Genomic DNA, 27,108 nt, shown 5'->3' with positions numbered 1-27,108 from the left:
AAGTGACGTAGCACGTTGACGCAGCAGCGGCGGCGGTGGCGGCGGAGGGGCCGTGCGGTGGGTCCGTACTATCCTTTCCCAGTCTCGGTTCGACGACTCCATTTTCCTCGGTGGGGGCTTAGCGCACCGGAGTAGCGGCGGGCTTCAGGCAGGTAAAGTTCGATCTGGAAAGCGTGTTCCTCGAAAGGGTCAGGTGAGGAACAAGGCTCCTAGGGCCTGGTCCCGTAAGGGAAGAGTTACTGGGGAACGGTATGCGGGAAGAAGGAGGCCCCCCCCGGCCTTCCCTACTCTATGAGGGAAAAGGGGAAGGAAGCCTGAGTAGTTTCCTAGAGTCTCAGAGCTTTTCCCAGCCCTATGCTACCCGGAGCCCGTGAATTGTATCAACAGGCTTCCTGGGATTCCGTGCTTCTCTCGAGAGCTTGTGAAAATTGGGCCACGCCAAAGGATTTGGGAATGGAAGGGACTTGGGGCATCTGAGTCAGGATCAGGTGATCGAATTTTTTGTTCTGGCGATGTTAAACCTACGGATCTTTCAGGAGTTAAGCCATTGGGCTAGAGGACGATGCTAAACACCATCTTTTTCCATATTGTAGAAAATAAAATTAGAACTTTTTATAGATGGTTGCAACCATCAACAGCCTACTGCAAACATCCGAATGGGCTACTGAGTCAAAACTTGATTTTCTTCCAGTTTCTGCCTTTCTCTCCAGGCAGTCCCTTGAACCAGCTGGAGCAGTTCGTTTCTCTTGGTTGTTTCAAGAAGTGATACTTATTTTTCTTTAAGAGGAGGCCTAAGCTCTCTGAAAATGCATCCGTGGAAATTCACTGTAATATCAGAAGTAGCAAGGGAGTATTGAGTTACACCGCTGCTATTAATGAGCATGGAGAATGTAAACAGTTTTGAATTTGATTAATTCCTTCTAGGAAAAAAAAAAAACTTAACTTGCAGTGTTTATTTGGAAGGTACCGATTCTAAAGTCTTCAGTATATTGATTTCAAAAGTATGATTGCTCCCTCATCACCTGATTTTAGAGCCCTTTTCCAACGCTTGTGTCCCTTCAGCCAATACAAACACATTCTTTAGTTGGCTTGTATGGCTACTAAATTAGATTAGCGTAGTTACTCCCTAAGAGGTTTAAACCTTATTAAGAGATTAATCACGTCTAGAAGTGGTGCAGTCTAGAGAGGCTGTCAGGTTTCACAGTGTGTAGACCTTCGCAAGAACGGAAGCCCATGTAATATACTGAAAACCGTCTTTGGGGGCAAGTAAATTTGCCCATGCTCCTATGTTCTTGGTCTCAATAAATGGCATTGTGGTCAGGATCCTTTGTAAAATCCTTAGATTCTTCCTCTCCATTATTCTCTGGTAAAATCAATCACCCAATCCTACCTCTCCATAAAAATCTCTTCCCATCACATACAAATTATGTTCTGGAATCCCCCTCATCCCCCTCCAGCTATCGTCCTTATTTTTTTATTTCTCTCATAGCCAGATTTCTATCTGTGTCAACTTTCTCAAATTTTATTCATTTTTCTGGCTCTCCTAGTCTGGTTTCTCTGCTGACCATTTGGTTGAAGGTCTCTGGTCGAGGGTTACTAATGATTTCTTTATTGCCAAATCTCATGGATACTTTGTTTTTACTTTCCTCAATCCCTGGAATATGCAACACAGTTTACTTCTGTCTTGACACTCAGTCTTCTCTTGGGGCGGGTGGGTGGCTCAGTCGGTTAAGCGTCTGCCTTCGGTTCAGGTCATGATCCCACAGTCCTAGGATAGAGCCCCCGTCAGGCTTCGTGGTCAGTGGGGTATCTTGCTTCTCTCTCTCCCTCCCATTGCTTGTGCTCGCTCACTCTCAAATAAATGAAATCTTTTTTAAAAAAGAAGAAGAAACTCTTCTCTTGGTTTCATTGACACTTAACTCCTGGATCATCTCCATTTTTCTGGCTGCTCCTTCTCAGTGTCCTTTGCTAGCCACTTTTGCTCTCTGCCTAGTTGTGTAAATGTTGAATTTCCTTCAGAGTTTAATCTTGGGCTCTCTGCATACGTCCTTTAGATGATCCAGTCTCACGGCTTTAATTACCATCTGAAAAGTGGCAACTGTCAAGTTCAGCTCTTTAGTCCTGCCTCCTCTATGTTCCAGAATCATACACAGAATGCCTATTTAATAGTTCCATTTGGATGTTTCTTAGACATCCCAAACTTAACATAATAAAAAGAACATTTTAGTTTTCCCATAATTCCAAACGTGATCTCCCCTGTCTCACTAAGAAGTACTCTCATCGACATGGTAACTGAAGCCAGACTTCTGAGAATCATCTTGGATTCTTTGTCCTTACTACCCTCCTACCCAAGTCTTTTGGTAAGTCCTGTCACTTCTTCCAAAATATATTTCAAATCTGTTTTCTGTTCTCATCTCCGCTTCTACCACCCTATTCCAAACCACCATCATCTTTTGCCTGGGCTCCAAGAAGGGTATCCTCAGTTTTCCCTGTTTCAACCCAGGTCTCCCTGCTTAAAGCACCCCAGTGGTTTTCCATGGCTTTCAGAGCCCCACTTGAGCAGGCCCCTCCTCCTTCTCCCATTCTACTATCTTCATCATTCTCTGGTCATACTGGCCTTAGGACATTGCCTACCATATGCCAAGTTCTTGCCTACCAGGAACCTCTTCCTTACCTATTGTTGACATCTCAGGCTAAACTCACCCTCTCAGAGATGAGGGTATTTATTTCCTTTCTGGTACTTAGAGCAATGTTTATTTTGTTTGTTTTCTACATCAGAATATAGATATCCTAGGAACAAGGACTCTGTTTTTCTTTTTTATTTAATATCCCTGACATGTAGTAGGCACTCATTAAATAAATCTTTGTTGAATTAGCAAGTATACTAAGTCAGTTCGGTTTAAGTCAGTTCGGTTTAAAACCCTACAGGGGTTTTCCCAGCACCTTTTAGAGTCCACAATCTTTAACTTACTCTGTCGAGATTCTTATGACTTCACTCCAACTCATTATGACCCCTGCTCCCTCTCTAGTCAAACTGGCCCTCACTGGCCCTGCCACTGGCCTTGGGCCTTGTGCTGGAAATACTCTCCTCCAATACCACCACTCCTCGTATGACCACCAGAGAAGCCAGCTCCTCCCCTTAGCTAATTCCTCCGCAGTTTTACAGTCTTTATTCAAAGTCACTTTCTCAAAACCAGATTGAAGTCCACTCTTATGGGCTCCCATGGTACCTTGGTCACCAATTCTTTCAGTTACCCCTGTACGCCTAGATCATGGGTCAACAAATTAAAGCTCCTTGGCCAAATTAAGCAACTCCCATTCATTTACATATCATCAGTGTCAGATTTTGTGCTGCAGTGGCAGATCTGGCCCTCCATGGTTAGGAATATGTTCCCTAGTGTGTGTGGCACAAGACTCAGTAACTTACTCCCACCCTCTCTTGCAGGGATTCTGATTCTGGTTACATATTTCAGTTGTTTCTGCTCCTCTTTTGTCCTTATTCTGCAAGTAAATGTGGAAAGAGAAGAGATTACTTGTATTTTTAAATTACTTATGCTAGTCATCATTAACAATAATGCTTTCTATGCTCTGTTATTGAAAAGATCCTAAGAGGGGCACTTAGGTGGCTCAGTCGTTAATCATCTACCTTTAGCTCAGGTCATGATGCCAGGGTCCTAGGATCAAGCCCCTCATCGGGCTCCCTGGTCAGCGAGGAGTCGGCTTCTCCCTCTCCCCCATCCTCTCCCTTCTGGCTTGTGCTCTCTCTTACTTACACTCTCTCTCACTCAAATAAATAAATAAAACCCTTAAAAAAAAAAGTTCATAATATTGTTATTTCCTGTAAACGTGGTGTGCACATTAAAGTGATGATAGATGGAGTTAACGTTTTCTGTTTTGTGTGTGTGTGTGGTTTTGTTTTAATTTTATTTATTTGTTTGGTAGGCAGAGAGAGAGGAAGGGAAGCAGGCTCCCTGCTGAGCAGAGAGCCCGATGTGGGGCTCCATCCCAGGACCCTGGGATCATGACCTGAGCCGAAGGCAGAGGCTTAACCCCCTGAGCCACCCAGGCGCCCTGTTTTGTTTTGTTTTTTAAGTAATCTCTGCACCCAACATGGGCTTGAATTTACAACCCTGAGATCAGTGCATGCTCTACTGACTGAGCCAGCCAGGCACCTCTTACTTTTTCCTTATTTTAACATCTTGATTTGGTTTGATTAGGATTTTTCTTCAAGAGTTCTGAATTTAAAGATTTTTTTTTTTTTTTTTTTTAAGATTTTATTTATTTATTTGACAGACGGAGATCACAAGTAGGGAGAGAAGCAGGCAGAGAGAGAGGAGGAAGCAGGCTTCCCACTGAGCAGAGAGCCCGATGCGGGGCTCGATCCCAGGACCCTGAGATCATGACCTGAGCCGAAGGCAGAGGCTTTAACCCACTGAGCCACCCAGGTGCCCCAAGAGTTCTGAATTTAAAAGAACTTTTCTTAAGTGGATTCTGAATACTTCATTTACTAAACTTCCAGGTTTTTGAATTCCAAATTGGGTAGTCCCTTGTGAACACTTTTGAAATAGTCCTGGGCTTTTGTTCAATTTAAAATACAGAACGTTTTAGAGTTGGAACTCCATAGCAGACTTGAGGAGCTGTTCCCCATACCACTAGGCCCTTTTAGACCTAAACCTTTGCTCATGTTGCTTTTTCCAGATTATCCTCTTAATTCCTCTCAACTCAGGCATCAGCTTTTCTGAGGCATTCTCTGACATCTCTCTCTCTCTTCATATCGCTCCCATAGTCCTGGTATATAACTATGATACAATATTCATTATGCTTTGTCATAACTGCATTTACAAATTTTTTGACATAGATTGAATTCAACCAAGGTAAAAAAGCATATTTTACTCATTTATATATACCCAAGTCCCAGCACAGAGCTTAATCCTGTGTGTGTGTGTGTGTGTGTGTGTGTGTAAACACACACACACGTATATATGTATGTATTTAAAAGTAAATGTTCATTGAAGCTGGCAGTGGAGGGAATTAACAGACATCGTTTTTGCTCTGGTCTCCTTTTAATTGCCCCCTACATCATCTTGTTGAAAAGGAGAGACTGCCAAGGGCCTCCCTGTGGCAATCTGATCCCAGCTCCATTCCTCTTCCAGAGAATGTCATGGTAACGGCCAGCCTCTCCCTTTGAGCCACATCTTGTACTGCAGCTGTGCTTCTGCCTGGAGAAACTTCTCTTCGTTACCCCATGCCCTTTCTAGACCTATTTCAGTAGCAGATTTAACTTACGTCTGAATGTGGGGAAAATTCAAGAGCCTAAGTTCTAAATAAAAAATCTGAACTCTGCTGGGCTCATCTCAGATATCATATGTTAATAGTAATCATACACTAATAAAGAGTGTTTTTGTTCGAGAATAGGTGCTGCTTGCCAACCTCAGCCTGCAGTGCTGCGGCACCCTCCACACATTTAGCTCCTGCGAGTTGCAGCAAGTCAGGCTTGCTTCTGGTACACCTCTTTAACTGAAAGTCTTGGCACTGAGCTAGACTGGAAGCATTCCCCCCACTAGAGCACAGCATGTACTTTATTGCTAACCTAGGGAATGGGAGGAAAGCTGCACATAGCACAGAGCACCAGCTGCCCCCCCAGAGACAGAAAAAGCTGTTGTTTTTGTCAGGTAGGCTGTCTGTTTCTCTCTGGTGAGTAGATGGAAGGGCATCTGGTCTGCAGGAGCTGGGATTTAATATGAAGATGTTGAGGCCTTATAAGACTGAATTTGTGGGTCTGATAGCCTAATTAAAGCAAGCCATGTGTGTGGGGGGTGCTGTACCCAAATCTATTTTTAATGGCTTAGTTCAGGGCTGGGGGCGGGGGCTTGATGTGAGGATTCAAATTAGAGCACTAGATTTAATTAGCAGTTTTAGATACTCACTTTCTACAGTACTCAAAGTAAATTACCTTAAGGACATAGGTCTTGGGGGAAAAAAGAATATCAGTCTAACCACAAGACTTATATCACCACCCGGTGGGTGTATAGCTGTATAGCATAGCAACTCTCAAATGTGTTGATCTTATGGGGCGCCTGGGTGGCTCAGTGGATTGGGCCGCTGCCTTCGGCTCAGGTCGTGATCTCAGTGTCCTGGGATCGAGCCCCGCATCGGGCTCTCTGCTCAGCGGGGAGCCTGCTTCCTCCTCTCTCTGCCTGACTCTCTGCCTGCTTGTGATCTCTGTCTGTCAAATAAATAAATAAAATCTTTAAAAAAAAAAAAAAAGTGTTGATCTTAGGACCCCTTTATAATCTGAAAAATAATTTCAGATTGCAAAGACATCGTGTTTATGTGAGTTGTATCTGTTGATGTTTATGAGATTTTTGTATTTTGATGTTTATGAGATAAATTACAATTGAGTATATTAATTCATTTTGAAATAATAAAGTATCACCGAAAAAGTAATTATTTTGCAGTATATGGGTATATTAAATTAACACGTTATGCACCTTAAACTTACACAGTGTTTTATGCCTATTATATGTTAATAATATAACTGGGGAAAAAATAAGCTCACTACATTTTAACATAAATGATACTTTTATTAAAAAAACAATTACAGGGGCGCCTGGGTGGCACAGTGGGTTAAAGCCTCTGCCTTCGGCTCAGGTCATGATCCCAGGGTCCTGGGATCGAGCCCCGCATCGGGCTCTCTGCTCAGTGCAGAGCCTGCTTCTCTCTCTCTCTCTCTGCCTGCCTCTCTGCCTACTTGTGTTCTCTGTCTGTCAAATAAATAAATAAAATCTTAAAAAAAAAATTACAATCTTCAAAACAAAAGTAGTGAGAAGAGTGACATTGTTTTAAAGACTTTATGTATTTGAGAGAGAGAACATGTACACAGTGTGGGGAATGAGGGGAGCAGAGGAAGAGGAACAAGCAGACTCCACCCAGTGCAGGGCTCCATCCCATAACTCTAAGATCACGACCTGAGCTGAATCCAAGAGTCGGATGCTTACCTGAATGAGCCACCCAGGCGCCCTGCCCCAATCTTTTTAATGTCTCCCTTCATAGAATACAGTTGGGTTTTCATATCTGTTTCTGCATTCAGTGTTGCGATACTATACGTCATATTACCTCTGGAAGACTCCACTGTACACTCATGAGAGAAGGGAGGAGGTGGTCCCCTGACCACACTTGGAGACCTGCTGACATACTAGAAACAACTGTGCAGCTGTGACTTCGGAGTCTGACACAATTTAACTCAGATCTCAGCTCTTACAGTTGATATTTGTAGCAACTTGAACAAGTGACTTCCTCTGTGAGTCTTTCATCTCCTTTGTTGAGTGGAGAGAGTGCAGTGTAACTCCGAGGACAGTGTAGGGGTTAATAGATGTTCCTTAAGTGTCTGGGACTTGGTAGGTGTGTGATTACTGTTCCTCTGGGCACTCTTGTTTTTTTCATTGCTTAAAGGAAAAGCCTATATTAGTTTGCTTGAGTTTTGTGTGAGTGTTGTGGATTGTGTGGTTTCTAATCTCTTCCTGTGCCTGCTTTCTGCATGTAATGCATAAAATTGTTCCATGGTCCTTATTTGTTTTCACATCTCTCTCCCTCTACCAGAAATAATCCTGCTTCTCCTCAAATCCCCAGGTCTGAGCAGAACGTATGTACACGTCTGCGTACACGGCAGGCATTCAGTAAAGCTTGAATGGCATCTGAAACCTCAGCCTGAAATTGAACATAAGACCATGTCATTGCCCCTCCCTTTCCACCAGAACTCAGTACCTTCAGTTTTGTTTTTTTGAGTTCAGTCAATCTTAAATTAATTGCTTGTGATATCAGTTGATATCAGTAAGGGTAATTTCCAGAAAAATTAGAGCCATAGCACCTAAGGCTCCTTCTAGAGCTCAGACCATTTCAGGTAACTTAGCCAACCTCCTCTTTTCTCCCATCCCACTGCCATCTTTACCTGGGAATGTGGCAACAATATGAAAACACAAGTAATATATTTAACAGATATTTAGCTGTTCCTATTTTGTGCAGAGCACTAGAAGGATATAAGTTACTTGGTACAGAATCACAAAGTGCCTTCTGATGCCTCTTGTTTTGCCATTTATGTTTTCACATAGTTTTTAGTACTCCTTCAATTAGATATGGTCTTTAATATCCTGAAGCTTGTGGTCTTAGGTGTGGAGAAAGGGCACATACACGATGAACCATAATTCAGGACAAGGTGAGAAATGATGCTGAGTTTATCAGCAGCCAGCTTCAGGATCATGACCTGAGCCAAAGGCAGGGGCTTTAACCCACTGAGCCACCCAGGTGCCCCTGTTTTTTTTAAAGTCCTACAAGATGTGGGGCACCTGGGTAGCATGGTCGTTTAAGCGTCCTACTCTTGGTTTCAGGGTCATGGAACCCAGCTATGCATTGGGCTCCATGTTCAGTGCAGAGTCCGCTTGAGATTCTCCTTCCTCTCTCTCTCTCTCTCTCTCAAATAAATAAATCTAATAAAGCCCTACAAGGCCCACATAACTCCATGTTATGGTTCTGCCATTTCCAGGCTCTGGGTGAGTCCAAAAGCGGGGAGGTAGAAGACAGAGTTGGGACTGGTTGGTACAAAATTACAGAATGCTGAGAAAAATTAGGCCCAAGATTCAAATTCAGACTCAGTTAACATTGATTGAAACCGTAAATTTGGTTCTTTCCCCTGTGTCATCTAATAGTCTCAACTGCTCTACAAGGTAGGTAGTGCTGTTCCTGTTTTTCAGAAGAAGTTGATAATCCAGACAAATTCAATAATTTGCTTAGTTTCTATATCTGGTAGATGACGGGACCAGGTTTTGATCTGTACTCTTAAGCTCAGCAATCTTTGCATTTAACTATGCTGCATTTATTTTGTAGGCCGTGGAAGTCACTTTCAAAATGTTTTTTGGCTAGGGAAGTAAATGGTAAAAATAGAGTTATGGTTCTGATGTTTCTAAAGAGACCCCCTTCTCCATTCAAATGTTCCCAATCAGTAGTCACACACGTGGCTCAAGTTCATGAAATGTCATTTAATCTGTGGAAAAGAATTGTCCTTTTCACTCTGTCAGCAGCCAAATGTAGTGTAAATGAAAGTATCTGTCATTTAGGTGGCACTTGCTTAAGAAATACCCAGATTTCTTATGAGCAAGTCATACAATCTCGCTGCTACCATATCCCTACTTATATAACCACTCCTACACTAATTTCTTTCCTCATTCACCCATTCCTGCCCCCAAATGATAAGTGAGATAAAATCCTTTGTTATACAGTTGACCCTTGAACAACGTAGGAGTTAAGGGCACTGGCCTCCCCCACGGTTAAAAATCTGCATATAACTTTTGACTCCCCTTAAACTTTACCAATAGCCTACTGTGGACTGGGATAACATAACATGATAACCTAAATAGTCAATGAATACATTTTGGACATTATATGTATTATATACTATATATATATTACTGTATATGCTTAAAGTAAACTAGAGAAAAGAAAATGTTAAGAAAATCATATGGAGGGGCATGTGGGTTAAGTGGGTTAAGCCACTGGGTGGCTCAGTGGGTTAAACCTTTGCCTTCGGTTCAGGTCATGATCTCAGGGTCCTGGGATCGAGCCCCTCATCGGGCTCTCTGCTCAGCAGGGAGCCTGCTTCCCTCTCTTTCTCTCTGCCTGCCTCTCTGCCTACTTGTGATCTCTCTCTCTCTCTGTGTCAAATAAATAAATAAAATCTTTTAAAAAAAAAATCACATGGAAGAGAAAATGCATTTACAGTAGTCTGTATTTATTGAAAAAAAATCTCTAAGTGGATTCATGCAGCTTAAACTCCTGCTGTTCAAGAGTCAACTGTATATGAAGAAGTCCAGGGTAATCAGTTATCTTCTTTTTTTAATCAATCATCTTTTTAAAGGAACATGTGAGAGCGGTGACCATGGGAGGGGTGGAAAATGGATGCGATGGAGCCATCTGATTCTTACTGTCTCCTCCCTCGGTGGGAATGATGGAGGAGGCAGAGTTGTGGCATGTGACTAAATGGCTGTTGGTGGAAAGGCTTAAGGGTTCTCTGTAAAGTCATGTGTCTCATTTTTAAATTTTTTCATCCCCATCTTCCTTTCTTCCCTAGGCATCTTTGGGCAGGCCGTGAGAAGCTGCAGCCATGTCTGATTTTGTGGAAAGCGAGGCCGAGGAGTCGGAGGAAGAGTACAATGATGAAGGCGAAGTGGTGCCCCGAGTCACCAAGAAATTTGTGGAGGAGGAGGATGACGGTGAGGAGGCCCCAGCCTCAAGCTTCTCCCCACTATTGCTAAGCTTTGGATAGTTGGATTCTTGCTGATGAGAGGCTCAGGCTGAGCACAGAAGTTATCACACATGAGGTACCAGCTTGAGAATTTTCAGTAATTTATAGAAAATACTTACTGAGCATCTGTCTGCTGTATGCCAGGCACTGTGCCTAGAACTAGAAATATAAAGACCCTGCTGTCTTGGAGTTTACATTAGTGGGTGGGGACAGAAAGTAAACCAACGAATAAATACATACATAATGTTTTCCTCTTTTAGAGACCTAGCAGTGTTGGTATTTTTGTGCCCATTTTCCTATTTCTCTGGCCAAACGCAACCATTAGGATTCTCAGCAGAGTAGAACCATGAAATGGCTTTAAAGACAGAAAGGTAAATGTAAGTTTTATCAAAAGAATTATGGATAAAAGAACTAATATAGCTGCCAAATTTATAAACTAAGAGGAAAACAAAGATTATTGGTGGCTCTAAAACCCCTAGTGTGAATTTTGAAGAGCCCAAGTAATTAGGAAGATCATCTTTGCCTAAATACAGATGGTGAACATAGAAAGGAGATCATTCTTTTCCAGATACTGCTGCTGTAAGTCAGTGGCCATGTTTTACATCTTTAGATGAGGCTGAAAAGTTAGCATGGCACCCATAACATTAGCTTTAGAGCACAGAGAGATTCACAGTCAAGCAGGTGGCCCCGCCCCACTCCAGCCCATTACCCAAACTCCATGCCTCAAACATGCATGTTTTCCAGATGAGGAGGAGGAGGAGGAGAACCTAGATGATCAGGATGAGCAAGGCAATCTGAAAGGCTTTATCAATGATGATGACGATGAAGATGAAGGGGAGGAGGATGAGGGTAGTGACTCTGGTGATTCAGAAGATGATGTTGGCCACAAGAAGAGAAAACGCAGTGAGTAGTCTCTCCTCAGTCAAGCGAGGCTGGGTGGAAATTGAAGTGGAGAAGGGGACCTCTCCGTCGCCATGGGTAACACTTTGTTTTCTCCAGCATCTTTTGATGACCGCCTGGAGGATGATGATTTTGACCTCATTGAGGAGAATTTGGGTGTCAAAGTCAAAAGAGGAGTAAGTGTCACTCTTTATCTCTGTCCCTGGGGAATGAAGGAAAGAAAAATCCTTGAAACTCCGTGATTTCGGGGGGATGAGGCACTCCAGAATGCTTTGGGAAGCATTAGGGAAGAGAAAGTTGCTCCGTGTCCTTGTGCCGTGGAGACTAGCTTTGCATCCCCGAACAGGGTTCCTGTTGGAGACAGGCTTGTCAGAGTTTCAGGGGTGGGCTTGGTGCTCAAAGAGCATCACTTAACATGTTCTTTGCCATCTCCCTCGGTCAGCGCAACCATGGTGGGAAAATGGGAGTGAGACTAGAAAGCAAGCGTCCTTATGCCCGTCCCCTCAGACCCTGATGAGAAAGGTTTTCCCACCCCTAGCAAAAATACCGACGTGTCAAAAAAATGTCAGATGATGAGGATGATGACGAGGAGGAATATGGCAAAGAAGAACATGAAAAAGAGGCAATTGCGGAGGAAATCTTCCAGGATGGGGAAGGGGAAGAAGGGCAGGAAGCCGTGGAGGCCCCCATGGCTCCTCCAGAGGAGGAGGAGGAAGATGATGAAGAATCAGGTATGTGGCATCAGGCAGGGAAGCCTGGGATTGCCTGGCTTACGAGCAGGGTGGGAAACCATCCTGCAGCTACAGGCCCCCAGCATTTGACAGAAAGAAGTTCATTTTTAGGAGTCTCCCTACTCTTCTCCCTGGCCACTCACATAATAGGAAATAAAGCCATTCAGTCCTGGCTCATGCCCTGCCTCTGAGCACTAATCCCTTCCTTCCCTGCCCAGACATTGATGACTTCATTGTGGATGATGATGGACAGCCTCTGAAAAAACCTAAGTGGCGGAAAAAGCTTCCCGGATACACAGATGCGTGAGTGGGGTCTGCTACAGGGTGGTGATACGGGCATCTGAGTAGATGCAGTCAGGAAGGAGGAGGTCAGGTGTTTCTGCCAAAAATGGAACATCCCAGCTCTGAACCGTTTTTGCTTCCCTGCCTCAGATAAGCTTTCCTGGGCAGGAATGTCAGACTGCTCCTAGAAGCCCTGAGAGCGCTCTGCATTATGGGGCCATTGTGGTCTCAGGGCGGAGTCACCTGTGTGTACGCCTCCATCCAGCCTCCCTCTGCACCTGTGGCTCTATGTTTACTCATCTGTATATCGGCCTTCTAAGTATAATTTTGTTGCACGAAAGCTTTTGCTCTAAGAGAATACTGTGTTTCCTTAGCAGAAGATGGCTCTGCTGAGCAGAATATGGACCTCTGTTGTGTGCCCTGTTGCTCTTTGATCCCTGACATGGGCACATTACCAGCCATGGGCTTTTTATCTTCCATATATAATAATTTTCCCAGAAATATCCCCCAACTAAGCCTTTATTCCGTAGTAAATACGCTTTTTTAATTTATCTTTTTCTTAATCTTTGTTTCCTTTGGGGCAAGTAAAGGATCTCTGCATGGGGTGCATCTCTCTCCTCTCACCAGAACCTGGCCCAACAGCCTCTTGCTGTCACCCACAGGGCCCTGCAGGAAGCCCAGGAGATTTTTGGTGTGGACTTTGACTATGACGAGTTTGAGAAATATAACGAGTACGATGAAGAACTGGAGGAAGAGTATGAGTATGAGGATGATGAGGCTGAGGGTGAGATCCGCGTGCGCCCCAAGAAGACCACCAAGAAACGTGTGAGCCGCAGGAGCATCTTCGAGATGTACGAGCCCAGCGAACTAGAAAGCAGCCACCTCACAGATCAGGACAATGAAATCCGGGCCACAGACCTGCCTGAGAGGTTCCAGGTGAGAAAGCACCAGCTTTGCACGCTTGCGTGGCTCAAGTTGTTTAACCTCTGCCTTCAGCTCAGGTCATGATCCCAGAGCCTTGGGATCCTGTCCTGCCTCGGGCTCCCTGCTCGGTGGGAAGCCTACTTCTCCCTCTCCCACTCCCCCTGCTTGTGTTCCCTTGCTGTCTCTCTCCCTCTCTCTCTCTGTCAAATAAATAATAAAATCTTTAAAAAAAGAAACCAAGCGAGCAAGCACCAGCTTCTGTCCTTCTGCCAGTCTGTCATCACCTGCCTTGTGCCTCCTTCCTCCAAAAGTTGTAGCAGAGGAACAGTCTAGCAACAATCTGATATTGGATGGTATGTTGGAAATTGGCTTTGAACCCCATCTGACCAGGGGGTGCAGGGAGTCCAGCTCTTAGAGAAGGCTCTTGTGCTTATGGTTCTTAAAATGGCACGCTTCCTTTAGCAGATACACAAGGCGTTTACTTCGTGCCAGGACAGCACTCTTCCAGGGTGCTGGAAATTGTGTCTGTGGAGCTAACGTTTCTGTCCTGAAGTGGTATGTGTGTTTCCCACAGGAATACAGGATAAAGTCGGCCTCACTGTTGTCTTCTCCCCCACAGCTCCGCTCCATCCCAGTTAAGGGGGCTGAAGATGATGAACTAGAAGAAGAAGCTGACTGGATATACAGGAATGCCTTTGCCACACCAACCATTTCTCTGCAGGTATCCAAAAAAAAGATCCTTAGGTTTGACATGAACTGGAGGCCACTTTATCAAGGTGAAGATCTGCTCCTCCCATGCCCCAGACGTCTGTGTGCTTAGTACAGGATAGTATGAGTGTGTGTATGCGTATGAGAGATGTTCCTAGATTTCATCTGTTAAGGTTATCCTTTGACATGAAGCAGTTTCACACATGGTAAGACAAAACAAATAAAAGCATTGTTGCCATTTCTGTTTTCTTCTGGCCGTAGGAAAGCTGTGATTACCTAGACCGAGGGCAGCCAACCAGCAGCTTCAGTCGAAAAGGACCCAGCACAATTCAGAAGATTAAAGAAGCCCTAGGCTTCATGCGAAATCAGCACTTTGAGGTAGCGGCTCAAGCTCTCTAATGGCCCATTGTTTAGAAATTGAGCTGTGGGGGTGCCTGGGTGGCTCAGTTGAGTGTCCAGCTCTTGATTTTGGCTCAGGTCCTGATCTCGGGATTTTGGGATTGAGCTCCAAATCAGGCTCTGTGCTGGGCATGGAACCTGCTTTAGATTGTCTCTATGCCCCTCTGCCCACCCCGCACCCCACCCCACCCTGCTGTGCACATGCTTGTGCACGCACTCTCAAAAACAAAACGGGGGGGGGCGGGCCCTGGGTGGCTCAGTGGGTTAAAGCCTCTGCCTTCAGCTCAGGTCATGATCCCAGGGTCCTGGGATCGAACCCCACATCGGGCTCTCTGCTCTGCGGGGAGCCTGTTTCCCCCTCTCTGCCTGCCTCTCTGCCTACTTGTGATCTCTCTCTCTGTCAAATAAATAAATAAAATCTTTAAAAAGGGGGGGCACCTGGGTGGCTCAGTTGTTAAGATCTGCCTCGGCTTAGGTTGTGTGGGATGGAGCCCCGCATCAGATTCCCTGCTCAGTGGGGAGCTTGCGTCTCCCTCTCCCACTCCCCCTGCTTGTGTTCCCTCTCTTGCCGTGTCTCTCTGTCAAATAAATAAATAAAAATCTTTAAAAAAAGAAAGAAATTCACTTAGGGATTGAGGGAAAAGGGAGCTACCTGTCAGATGGGGAGCCCCCTTCTCCTGTCCTCAGATGTGGTGCCTTGGCTCAAGAGTGTGAGAACCAAAGGAGACTCTGGTGATCAGGAAAATGATGCTACCTGTCTCCAGCATCATTTTCCCCTGCTGGGGAGAGCATAGGCCCTTGATGAGCCTGTGAGGGAGGTCAAACTTCTGACTAGAATTTTCTAGCACTATTTATCCCTCTGTCAAAGGAGCGCCTTACAGATCTTTCCACTCTGGTTGACTGCAGTCTCCATACTACTCTAGGTGCCTTTTATTGCTTTCTACCGTAAAGAATATGTGGAGCCTGAGTTGCACATCAATGACCTATGGAGGGTGTGGCAGTGGGATGAAAAGGTAAGATGGATCTATGGCCCCTAAGAGGCTGAGGTATGGATTGGGCACCACTACTGCCAGAGTCCAAGCTGCCTATACATACCAGGTGGCAGCCCAAACCTCCCCAGCCTATCAAGCTCTCCCTCCAGGGGCTCCGGGTAAGAAACAGGCAGCCTCAGGTCTCCGAGGCCAAACACCAGCACTTACCCCTGCTCTCTCTCGTCCTAGTGGACCCAACTGAGGATCCGCAAAGAGAACCTAACACGGCTGTTTGAGAAGATGCAGGCTTACCAGTATGAGCAGATTTCCGCTGACCCTGACAAACCCCTTGCTGATGGCATCCGGGCTCTGGATACCACCGACATGGAGAGGTGATGTGTACAGGGTTTATTCCATGCAGGGAGACCACAGGCAGCCCCCCAGGGAGCAGCGTAAGCTACTAAGTCCTCAGCTCAGGGTCCATCCTTTAAAAATCCGATTTGTCACCACATCAGAAGTGATTTTTCTGGCAGGCAGATTCATTTTAGTGATCTATATTGGTGTAAAAGGTTAAAAGGATAAGACAGTCGTGTTTGCTGATCTGAGAATTCCTTGCATGTAAAGTTATATGGGAAACCAAATTACAACCAGAAAGGAGTTTGAAGAGCTTGCCGTCAGTGTGGCGTGTGGGAGGGGAGCAGATGACTTTAGTGGCCAGTGTCTTGAAGCTGGAGGGTAGGGGGGCAGACTTCTCAAGGACTCTGAACTTTGCTAGAGACATGATACTTAACAGTTTCATCTCTGTTTGTAACAACTGCCAACCATCGCTTCTTGGCCTTTTGGCTAAGATCAAGTGTTGTAACAACCGCCAACCACCATTTGATGTATTGCCTCTCTAAGATATCTTGGTTGCAAGTAAGTCATAGTCTGGTGGTGTTGTGTAGTTCTAATAATTGAAGAGTACAGGCGCCCCTCCCAGTTGGGATCTTGCCTCCATGGGAACTGGACCTCTTGTAGCAGTACTGACTGGGTTTATACTTTTACTCAGTGACAATTAAGGTCTTGTGTCCCTTTCCTCCAGGCTTAAGGATGTGCAGTCAATGGATGAACTGAAAGATGTCTACAACCATTTCTTGCTTTATTATGGCCGTGATATCCCCAAGATGCAGAATGCCGCCAAGGCCAGCCGCAAGAAGCTGAAGCGTGTACGGGAAGAGGGAGATGAGGAAGGCGAGTGCTGGAAAAGAAAACCCAGGAGGCTTAATGGCCACACCGTCCCCTTGGACGGCCCGGACTGAGTGCCCTTTGGGGCTTCTCTCTACATGTGTCGGATCCTCGGGAGTGACTGGAAGCTGGAACACTAACTCATGCTTTCTTCCCAGGTGAGGGTGAAGAGGCAGAGGATGAGGAGCAGAGGGGCCCAGAGCTCAAGCAGGCCTCCCGGCGAGACATGTACACCATCTGCCAGAGTGCTGGGCTAGGTAAAAGCTAGCTGCCTTGTGTCCTGGGTCTTGTAGCCATGAGCAAGGGAAGTTCCCTGGTAGTCACTGGTGGGCAGGAAGAGGACTTAACAGACATTTGAGCAAATCACCAGCGCAGTTCTGATCACGGCCCCCGGCACCCGCATCCACTTTGCAGTAATGGCCCAGCCTTTCCCTAACTTCCTAAAGGAATGGGAAGTGCACACGATCAGAGGGGCAGGGTCCTTCCTATCTTTCAGATGTTCTTTTATTAAACTATAAGTTCTACCTTAGTTCTGAGCGCAGGAGTCACAGAAAATTCCTCTTTCATAACAGCCTGTCGGGTGTTTAAAGGCCGTTTTACTATGCCTTGTAAAATTCTTGGTCCTGCTTTTCTGTGATCCTCTTAAAGTCTAGTGCCCAGAGTTGCTACTCTGGACCCAGAGCAAAGAGATTTGTCAGCCTAGCTGTTGTTTTACCCTTCACCCTCCTGTATGCTTTAGATGGTCTGGCCAAAAAGTTCGGGCTTACTCCTGAGCAGTTCGGGGAAAACCTCCGGGACAGCTACCAGCGGCATGAGACAGAGCAGTTCCCTGCGGAGCCTTTGGAGCTGGCCAAGGATTACGTTTGCAGGTAGGCGTGCAACAAGTAGCTGGCAGGAGGAAGGGCCTGAGGGCCAGACACTGTCATCCTGCAGCTGCCCCTTTTCCCCACAGCCAGTTCCCTACGCCAGAAGCTGTGCTGGAAGGTGCCCGCTACATGGTGGCCCTGCAGATTGCCCGAGAGCCCCTCGTCCGACAGGTGCTGAGGCAGACCTTCCAGGAGAGAGCCAAACTCAATATAACCCCCACCAAGAAAGGTAGAAAGGTGAGCTGGGTGCAGGGTTTTGATCCGACACGCGGCCCAGCTCTGTGTTTGACTGAACTGAGTTTCTTGCTTTCGTGCGCAGCTGAGCCGTCTGCTCAAGCCAGCCTGTCAGTAGGCTGATGATTCCTCTTGGTGTCTACAGGATGTGGATGAGGCCCACTACGCTTATTCCTTCAAGTACTTAAAGAACAAGCCTGTTAAGGAACTGAGAGATGACCAGTTCCTCAAGATATGCTTGGCTGAAGACGAGGGGCTGCTCACCATTGACATCAGCATAGACATGAAGGGGGTAGAAGGGTAAGCAGAGCCTTGGGGTGGGGGCTTATTGGGGGAGGGCTTGATGAGGGAGGGGTTCCCTCAGGAATGTGAACTGCAGTTTCAGAGTTGAGCGAGCCGTTGTCCCTGGCTCACTCAACATTTGTGGACACTGGAGTATCCCCTTTCCTCCCTCCCCAACACTGCCGGTTGTCTCTCCTCAGCTACGGCAATGACCAGACATATTTTGAAGAGATCAAACAGTTTTACTACCGAGATGAGTTCAGCCACCAGGTGCAGGAGTGGAACCGGCAGCGCACCATGGCCATCGAACGGGCTTTGCAGCAGTTCCTCTATGTACAGATGGCCAAAGAGCTCAAGAACAAGTTGCTGGCAGAAGCCAAAGAATATGTCATAAAGGTGAAGACAGAAACTCACGGTCCTTTGTCCTGTGATTTCTCCAAACTAGAGCTGAGAATTCAGGAACCCCTTAACAGTAGTCTTCTAGCTAATGGAGAAACACTGGGGGCAGGGGGAGGTAATCACGGGGAGCACATAGAAGGCCAGGGGTCACTCCAAGACCTCTCCATTTGAAGAGCCTCTTGACTCGCCACCCCCAATCCAAACATTCTTTGTTTTTATTACTGTTCTCCGTATACTCCCCTGTTTCCAAAAGCAACGTAGGCCTTCGCACCATAAGCCCGTGAAGGACTAGAAGCATGTGCGCATGTCAGTACAACCTTTGCACATGCGCACCCGCATCTGTTTCCTTCACACACTCGGTGAGCCTCTCGGCCATAGTGTCTGGTGTGTCTCCTCAGGCCTGTAGTCGGAAACTCTACAACTGGTTGAGGGTCGCACCCTACCGGCCAGATCAGCAGGTAGAGGAAGATGATGACTTTATGGATGAGAACCAAGGGAAGGGCATCCGCGTTCTAGGCATCGCTTTCTCCTCTGCCAGGTGACTGCCCGTTTGTGCCTGCCCAGCCTCACCCCTTCCCTATCTTCCTAATCTCATTCTTCTCTAGCTGTATTCTTTTATTTCTGACTGTTGCACTGTTCTTTCCTGGTCTGGTTGGCAGAGATCACCCTGTGTTCTGCGCCTTGGTCAACGGTGAAGGAGAAGTGACAGACTTCCTTCGGCTGCCCCATTTTACCAAACGGCGAACTGCATGGAGAGAGGAAGAACGGGAAAAGAAGGCAAGTGGCTGGGATGGGGTAACCAAGTGTACATCTTAAGTGCATTTACAATTCCATGGGGATGCGTGTTCATGGTCTATACAATGTCTATGCAAGACCCTGGTTATCTCTACCGGTTTGCTGAAGCCTGGAGTCCTGGGAGAAGCCTCACTTTCATAAGCAGTAGATGGCACTCAAGTCCTTGTACAGAATTTACTTCTGGCTGGAGGCCAAGTCCTCAGCCTTGTGTGCTTCTGGGAGCTGCCATTATGGCTTCTGTTCTTACCAGCATCTGGGTCATCCTGTTCCAGGAGCTAAAAGCCATTGAGGCATTAAGCCAACCTTTTCCCAGCTTTAGCCTTTCAGTGTCTTTTATTCCAAGGAAAGGGGAATTCGAATTCATCTCACGTATACGTTTCTGATTTTTTTTTTTTTAACCTAACAGTATCTTTCCATTTTGCCGAGAGAGCTGCATTCTAAAATAATTTTTAACAACCTTTTTTTTTTTATTATTTATTTGAGAGAGCAAGAGAAAATAGAGCATGAGTATGGGGTGGAGGGAGGGAGAGCCTAGTTCTCGAGCAGGAGCCCAGCGTGGGGCTCAATCCCAGGATCCTGGGATCATGACCCGAGCATAAGGCAGACGCTTAACCAACTGACCCACCCAGGTGCCCCATTAACAACCTTTTTTTTTTTTTTTAAGATTTTTTTTTTTTTTTTTTTTGACAGATCACAAGTAGACAGAGAGGCAGGCAGAGGAGAGGAGGAAGCAGGCACCCTGCTGAGCAGGGAGCCCGATGCGGGGCTCGAGCCTAGGACCCTGGGATCATGACCTGAGCCGAAGGCAGGGGCTTTAACCCACTGAGCCACCCAGGCACCCCTAACAACCATTTTTTTAAAAGAAAACAGTGAAATGAGTTTAGAATAGTCCTGCCAACCAAACAGTGGCTTATGTTAGCAAAAACCAAGTATGTTTGGATCAGTCAGGGGAGCATGGGACTCTTGCTCTCAGGGTGGTGAGTTCAAGCCCCATGTTGAGTGTAGAGGTTACTAAAAAGGAAGAAAAAGAAGACCCAAGTGTGTTTAATCACAACCAAGTATGAGCCAGAAGTATAGTAACTTTAGGAAACGTTAATGCATATACGACATTGAAAACGGAGACCTTAGTCTCCTTGATTTGTGTTCCACTTAGACAGTCTAACTTGGAGCTTACTGTTCTTTGGTCTTATAAGGTCTTGCTGTTACTTAGGGAGAGAAAGCTGTTAAAAAATCTCCCTATCTTCAGAGCCATTTAGTTCTAATTTTATTTCAATCCAGGCTCAAGATATTGAAACCCTAAAGAAATTTCTTCTGAACAAAAAGCCTCATGTGGTGACAGTCGCAGGAGAAAACAGGTAGGGGCACCAGGGGATCAGACTAGACCTGGCTTATATTCACTCGTCCCTTCTTATTGAATCTGGCATATGCCTCTGTAGACCATTGGTAAATTTCCCATCCCCAGGGAGTATCTCTTTGTCTTCCTCCCCCACCCTACCCCCATCCCAGCCCTGAGTCTGTCTGTCCTTGATAAACTATTCCAAAAGAGCCCTGACCCAACACCCCTCCTCCCTCCAGGGACGCCCAGATGTTGATTGAAGATGTGAAGCGAATTGTGCATGAACTGGACCAGGGCCAACAGCTGTCCTCTATTGGGGTGGAGCTGGTTGATAATGAGTTGGCCATTCTCTATATGAACAGCAAGAAATCGGAGGTAATGTTGGAGCCCCATTCTTGGGACCTGCACAAGTAAGAGCTGTGAATCCCAGGGAAATTTAATAGGGAAACGAAAGTGATCAAGGGCACAGGACTGCACTTACTCAATTACCCATATGGGGGTGCTTCATTTCACCAGTCATGGCTCAGATAGGGAGCCCTGCAGATTAAATTGGCCCCTGAGGGGACAAGAAAGTGACTTGAGGCCAGAACACTTTGTATTTCCTTTTGCTGTTGAGAGCTGAGAGAACTTAATGGTCCTGCTGGTCCTCATTTGACTTTAGGCAGAGTTCCGGGATTACCCTCCAGTGCTGAGACAGGCTGTCTCCCTGGCCCGGCGCATCCAGGACCCTCTGATTGAATTTGCCCAGGTGTGCAGCTCTGATGAAGACATCCTGTGTCTCAAGTTTCATCCCTTACAGGTGAGTAGGGTTTGACAGGCAAGCTTGAGTGGGCAGAATGGTACAAGAACCTTACCCCTGCCTGTTCTGTGTTTGCAGGAGCACGTGGTGAAAGAGGAGCTGCTCAACGCCTTGTACTGTGAATTTATCAACCGAGTCAATGAGGTTGGGGTCGATGTCAACCGTGCCATCGCCCACCCATACAGCCAGGCCTTAATCCAATATGTCTGTGGCCTGGGACCTCGAAAAGGGACACATCTCCTCAAGGTAGGATGGGGTTGAATCAGAAAATAAGAAAAGTTCCCATTTCATTGAGCCTTTACACTCTGCCAGCATGATTTGACAAAAGACCAAAGTCAGAGGAGTCAAGGGACTTGTCCAGAGTCATCCAGCTAGTGAGAGTCCAAGTCAGACTTGAGACCACAGCTATGCTCTTCACTACTATACTGTGGGAAAGATAGCCATAAACCAAGATTTAAAACAGATGGAAGAAAGTGAGAAGAGTACCCTACACCAGCCTCTGGATAGTGGTTCATTCCAGTGAGGAAAAAAAGGGATTTCATTCGGAGGCTAAAGGGGGTGGTATGCAGGGAGCTTTAGAAATTTTGGTAATATTTCTTTTTTTCTTAAGATGAGTGGCGGGCACTTGGATATATGTTTTATCATTAACTTTTTTAAATTATTACTAATTTTTATAAGTAATCTCTATGCCGAGTGTGGGACTCAAATTCACAACCTCAAGATCAGGAATTGCATGCTCTTCCAACTGAGCCAGCCAGGTGCCCCATTTTATCATTAACTTTTAAGCCATATATTAGTTATGTATTATTTTTGGCAGGTGTGACATCGTTTATTAAAATAATTTCTTTTAAATGGACAGTATGGCATAGTGCTCAGTTAGATACTGAGGCATGGGGACGGAGTTCCCATCACGGAGGGTTTCCCAGAAACCTGAAAGGAGGCGGGGAGGGTGGGGCCTGCCTGCTGCTCTGGCTCACTCCACACCTCTCCCCTAGATCCTGAAGCAAAACAACACCAGGCTCGAGAGCCGGACCCAGCTGGTCACCATGTGCCACATGGGTCCCAAAGTCTTCATGAATTGCGCTGGCTTCCTCAAGATTGACACGGCCTCCCTGGGGGACAGGTGATACCCTCTGCCTGGGTGGGCCAGGAGGATTCCCTTGGGCTTTGCTTTGGGGATTCGGGGAATTAGGGCTGTCAAAGGGCCCGAGGTATTTGAATTAAGAAATATTTTAAAGCAAAGGTGAGGAAGCTTTATTAAGTCAAGAGCCTCTGACCTATGGAAAAGATCGGTTCAATTATGTGAAGCTTTTTTAGTGTGAGAAAAACATAAAAAGAACCAACTTATTTTATAAATTAAGGACAGGAAACACAATACTTTGTTCAGTAAACACAAACATATTCTGTTATGATCTGCCATGGCTAGATGAGGGCGGGAATAGCAGGGGCAATGGAAAAGGAGTGTGGGGGTATGATGAAATAAGGAAGGGGGAGAGAGATTCTGTATGTTTTAAGATGATGTTATTGAGAGAAAGTTCTATTCACTTGGACTTTGGACTTCACTATTGACCTCTTCCTCTCCAGAAGTTATCAACTCAGTCTTTGGAGGATCTTTTCCACGGGCACATAGCTCCTCATTCAGTAATGGAAATCAGTGGGGAAATAGGCTTCAAGTTCTAAAACTTCATTTTCCACCCAGCTTTGCTGTAACACTCCACGAATAACATAGGTCCATGTGAGTGCACGGGCAAGACCAGCCTGGGAAGGCTTTATGGGGGAAAATAGCTGCCAGCAAATTGTCAGAAGTCTTTTTCCCCCTTCTTGTTTTATCTTGTTATAATACTTATTTAAGTTCATGATATAAAATTCAATGTATAGCAGTATTATGCAGAAAGTGGAAGTCCCCCATAATCCCACCCCCCAGAGATAACTACCATAACAATTTGGTGTATACTACAACGTTCCTAAATTTTATTTTTGCTATGCATTTACTAACTACCCATTTACTACAAAAATGGGATCATATGGTTCATAGTGTTTTGCAGTGCATTTTTCACGTATCAGTATATCGTGGCCATCTTTCCATGTCAGCACACATAGATCTACCTCATTATTTTTAATGGCTGTATAGTATTCCATTGTATGGAGGTACCCTAATTTATTTAACCAGTTCCCCATTGCTGGACATTTGGGTTGTTACTAGAAGCTTCTCGTTCTATATCCTGGCTCCTTTTCTGCCTTTCCTTCAGCACTGACTCATACATTGAAGTTCTTGATGGTTCCCGAGTCCACCCTGAGACCTATGAGTGGGCCAGGAAGATGGCAGTGGACGCTCTGGAATATGATGAATCAGCTGAGGACGCCAACCCTGCAGGAGCCCTGGAAGAGATCTTGGAAAACCCAGAGCGACTCAAGGACCTGGACCTTGATGCCTTTGCAGAAGAACTGGAGAGGCAGGTGGGTGACAGCATAGAGGCCCGGCACAGAAATCATCCCAAGTCCCCTGATTGGGAGGAGACTCGGGCAGCAAGTCCCCAGAAAACCTCTGATACTATGGACATGGGAGACTCGATCCTCTCTTCACCCTACCCGAGCAGGCTCTACCGGGATTTTCAAGAAAGTGTTTAGTCTGCTTATTAAGGAGCCAAGGAAGTCTCAGACTCCTACAGCCATTACCAGTGGTTCGGGGCAGTTGTCAAGTTTCCTTCTAGGCCTTCTTGCCTCCTCTCCAATAGCACAGCTTTGTATGTGTCTGTTTCACACATTGGGGTTCTCTGAAGGTTTTAGAGAAAACTTGAAAACTTCTTGTCCTAAGTGTTAAAGGAAAAAAAGTGAAGAGAAGCCCTGACAGGGGCCAGCTGGCCTATTCCTTTCCTTGAAAGCCCCTGTGGCTCCAGTTAGGGAATGGTTGCAAGGTTCTTCCTGATGGGCTTCTTCCGCAGGGCTATGGTGACAAACATATCACCTTGTATGACATCCGGGCGGAGCTGAGCTGCCGGTATAAGGACCTCAGGACAGCCTACCGCTCTCCCAACACAGAGGAAATCTTCAATATGTTAACCAAAGAAACACCAGAGACCTTCTACATTGGTAAATTCTGGGCCTGGTTTTCAGTTGGAGGAGGATGTATAAGGGTGGGGGATGTGTTCACTGTGTACGTTCAAACCAAGCCATGATTCCCACAGAATGAGGCAGGTCTGCAGGGAGAAAAGACCAGGGGGTCTGTAAGAAGATTATAACTAGGGGCACCTAGGTGGCTCAGTGGGTTAAAGCCTCTGCCTTCGGTTCAGGTCATGATCCTAGGGTCCTGGGATCGAGCCCCACATTGGGCTCTCTGCTCAGTGGAGAGCCTGCTTCCCCCTCTCTCTCTGCCTGCCTCTCTGCCTACTTGTGATCTCTGTCAAATAATTATAAATAAAATCTTAAAAAATAATAATAATAAGATTATAAAGCCCTGGGCTAGAAGTCAAAACTGAGTCCAGGGTCAAACTGTGCCTTTAACCTGCTACTGCAGGATCTTGAGGGAGTCACTTGTGGGGGCTTCATGTTCCCCCATCACCAAATCAGGGGAGGATTTCCCTTCTCAAGGATGTGAGGGAAATCTGTGGAGATGCTATAAGACCGACATTCTGTCACTACATGTCAGTGGGAAGGAGTCACCCCTCCAGTTCTCTTAGCCTGTTCCCCATTCTCTTCTTCCCTTCCCTGTCCACCTCGCCCTTTCTGCAGGAAAGCTCATCATCTGCAATGTCACCGGCATTGCCCACAGGCGTCCCCAGGGTGAGAGCTATGACCAGGCAATCCGCAACGATGAGACAGGGCTCTGGCAGTGTCCCTTCTGTCAGCAAGACAATTTCCCCGAACTCAGTGAGGTACGTGCTGCCATGCTAGCGTGGTCACTGGAGGTCTTGATTGAATGTTCTCTGTGCCCTAGAAAGGAGTCGAGAATTGGGCTGTTTTAAGCGGTGCTTTTACCAAATACACAAGAGGGGGAAGAGGGCTAGAACACATACAGGTCTAACGTGAAGTCCCTAGGTATGCAGGTCAGAAATCTGTATGCTTCCTTCTATTCTGGCTCAGCCTTTAACCCGAGTTTTCTATTCTCTGGGGATCTAACTAACTCAACCAGACTGACGATACGAAGATGTGCATGTCTTACTTACAGGGGAGGCACAGTGTCCCCATACATGCTAATTAAAAGGTATCTCTAGGCTCTTTTGAATTTTCCCGTTTTCCACACACATTTTAATTTGTCGTAGTTTCTTCTAAACATTATCTCCCTTTCTGATGGTCAGAAGTTAACTAACGCCATCCTGAACGCTTTTTCTGAGTCTTCAGATGTTATCAGGCAGTCTATGAAAGAGATGACTTCTGAACTTGACCTAATAGAAGCTGTGGGATTTGCCTGGGTTTTAAGAAAGCCAGGGGGCACCTGGGTCACTGGAATGGGTTGTTCTGTGGAGACTGGCATGTTTATTTCTTGTGTCAAAACAAGGTGGGAGAAGGGACCTCAGTTGTAGGTAGAGGGACGTACACATTTCGATTAACATGAAGGATTGCTCTGATGGCTGGTGGTGCCAGCCACTGACATCACTTATGAGTCAAGGAACATTAGGGAGGTTCAGAATCTGTGTTGGTGGGTGGCTGAGTCATTGTGTTTTCAGACCACAGTGCCAGGTGTTACGGCAGAGAAATTGCAGTGCCTGGCAGCTCTTTTTTGAACGCGTGATCTCCAGAATCTTAATGACCAAGCTCCTCTCCGGTGTACTTTTCAGGTCTGGAACCACTTTGACAGCGGTTCGTGCCCGGGCCAGGCCATTGGTGTCAAAACACGGCTAGACAATGGTGTCACCGGCTTCATCCCCACCAAATTCCTCAGTGACAAAGTGGTAAAGCGGCCAGAGGAGCGAGTGAAGGTAGATGAACGACCAGGCTAAGGCATCTAGTAGGGCTTTCAGCCACCCAAACTGGGTGATCCGGAACTTTGGGCTGTGCCCCCCAGAAGTGAGGCTCTGTTCCCACTGGCTGCCGGTAGGGAGAGGCCGTCAGAAGGATTTATAACTAGTTGAAAGAAGCCAGGGTGAGAAGCATGTGAATGAGAAGCAGCTTTTGTTCACTGTCTTTGTGAGATCTCACTGGCTTGCCAGCCTTTCAGAGAGGGCTCGCTCTTCCTGTGTGGGAAGCTGTGCTTGAGTCTGCAGGCAGGAAGCAAGGCCCAGCGTTCCATGCTGTGAAACAGAAAGGCTACGCTCTCTTTCTGTTCTAGTATTCTCTTGCCAGCTGCCATTTATTATGCACCCACTAGATACCAGCACTTGACATTTACATACGTTGTCTTTAATCTCATGTGATGGGGAAGGAAAATAGGACCTTTTTGGGGGGAGAAATTGGAGTGTCTTTTCCAGGATCACCCAGTTAGTTGGTGACACGGCTGGTATCAGGTCTGCCAAATTCTCTGGTTCTGAGTGTCATGATCGCCCAAGAAGTGTGGAGATAGGGAGGTTGGGGAAAGATCTTCTGAAAAATGGAAGCTCGGAAGATTTTCAAAAGGAGAGCCATGCCATGTGATTGGCTTGTGCTGCTGTTTAGACAGAAAGACAAGTCCGGGAAAGAACAGAAAGCTCTTACTTTGCCTCCCCTCCAGAAAGGGCAGCCAGGCTTTGATGGCACCCTGGGAGCAGTAATTAAGTAACTTTATGGGAGAAGGGACTAGCCAGGGGCAGGGTAGACACAGTAAGCCCTAGTTGCTTTTCCTGCCTAGAGCAATAGGCATCTGTGCAGGGCACGGCCTGTAGTGTGTAGAACAGAGTCAGCACTGAACTCCTGATCGCTTGTTTGCTCGCTGGCTCGCTTTGGGCAAGTCACTCTCCCATCTTCCTGCCTGGACTTTGGTTTTCTCACATGTAAAATGGGGCATCGGGCTAGATCGTCTTTGTCCCTTCCAGCTCAAATGTTCTGTGGATC

General features: G+C 46.2%; 1 protein-coding gene across 5 annotated transcripts in view; it reads left to right on the top strand.

The window, feature by feature from the left end:
• Positions 1–14: 14 nt before the first annotated feature.
• SUPT6H (SPT6 homolog, histone chaperone and transcription elongation factor) overlaps positions 15–27,108 on the top strand; it is a 33,065-nt gene continuing 5,971 nt past the window's right edge. Inside the window, exons 1-29 of one of the 5 annotated variants that reach the window (XM_032845368.1) lie at positions 16–152; positions 7,630–7,760; positions 10,121–10,262; positions 11,039–11,197; positions 11,294–11,370; positions 11,733–11,925; positions 12,144–12,228; positions 12,870–13,143; positions 13,751–13,852; positions 14,101–14,217; positions 15,162–15,251; positions 15,459–15,601; positions 16,291–16,439; positions 16,592–16,690; positions 17,173–17,302; positions 17,386–17,536; positions 17,679–17,833; positions 18,016–18,211; positions 18,613–18,752; positions 18,874–18,991; positions 20,288–20,364; positions 20,585–20,720; positions 21,007–21,144; positions 21,223–21,390; positions 22,140–22,267; positions 23,394–23,601; positions 24,087–24,234; positions 24,874–25,016; positions 25,920–26,060. In XM_032845368.1, coding sequence (XP_032701259.1) covers positions 10,154–10,262; positions 11,039–11,197; positions 11,294–11,370; positions 11,733–11,925; positions 12,144–12,228; positions 12,870–13,143; positions 13,751–13,852; positions 14,101–14,217; positions 15,162–15,251; positions 15,459–15,601; positions 16,291–16,439; positions 16,592–16,690; positions 17,173–17,302; positions 17,386–17,536; positions 17,679–17,833; positions 18,016–18,211; positions 18,613–18,752; positions 18,874–18,991; positions 20,288–20,364; positions 20,585–20,720; positions 21,007–21,144; positions 21,223–21,390; positions 22,140–22,267; positions 23,394–23,601; positions 24,087–24,234; positions 24,874–25,016; positions 25,920–26,060 — 3,774 coding nt within the window. In that variant the 5' untranslated portion in view covers positions 16–152; positions 7,630–7,760; positions 10,121–10,153. Of the gene's footprint in view, positions 194–7,629; positions 7,761–10,120; positions 10,263–11,038; positions 11,198–11,293; positions 11,371–11,732; positions 11,926–12,143; positions 12,229–12,869; positions 13,144–13,750; positions 13,853–14,100; positions 14,218–15,161; positions 15,252–15,458; positions 15,602–16,290; positions 16,440–16,591; positions 16,691–17,172; positions 17,303–17,385; positions 17,537–17,678; positions 17,834–18,015; positions 18,212–18,612; positions 18,753–18,873; positions 18,992–20,287; positions 20,365–20,584; positions 20,721–21,006; positions 21,145–21,222; positions 21,391–22,139; positions 22,268–23,393; positions 23,602–24,086; positions 24,235–24,873; positions 25,017–25,919; positions 26,061–27,108 lie in introns of all 5 variants that reach the window. The other 4 variants (XM_032845369.1, XM_032845366.1, XM_032845367.1 and 1 more) reach the window with 4 other exon arrangements.

Source organism: Lontra canadensis, unplaced genomic scaffold (assembly GCF_010015895.1).
Source record: "Lontra canadensis isolate GAN:19392208 unplaced genomic scaffold, GSC_riverotter_1.0 scaffold163, whole genome shotgun sequence".
NCBI classification, from domain to species: domain Eukaryota; kingdom Metazoa; phylum Chordata; class Mammalia; order Carnivora; family Mustelidae; genus Lontra; species Lontra canadensis.
The sequence above is the reverse complement of the archived record's forward strand: the minus strand, read 5'-3'. Positions and strand labels throughout refer to the sequence as shown.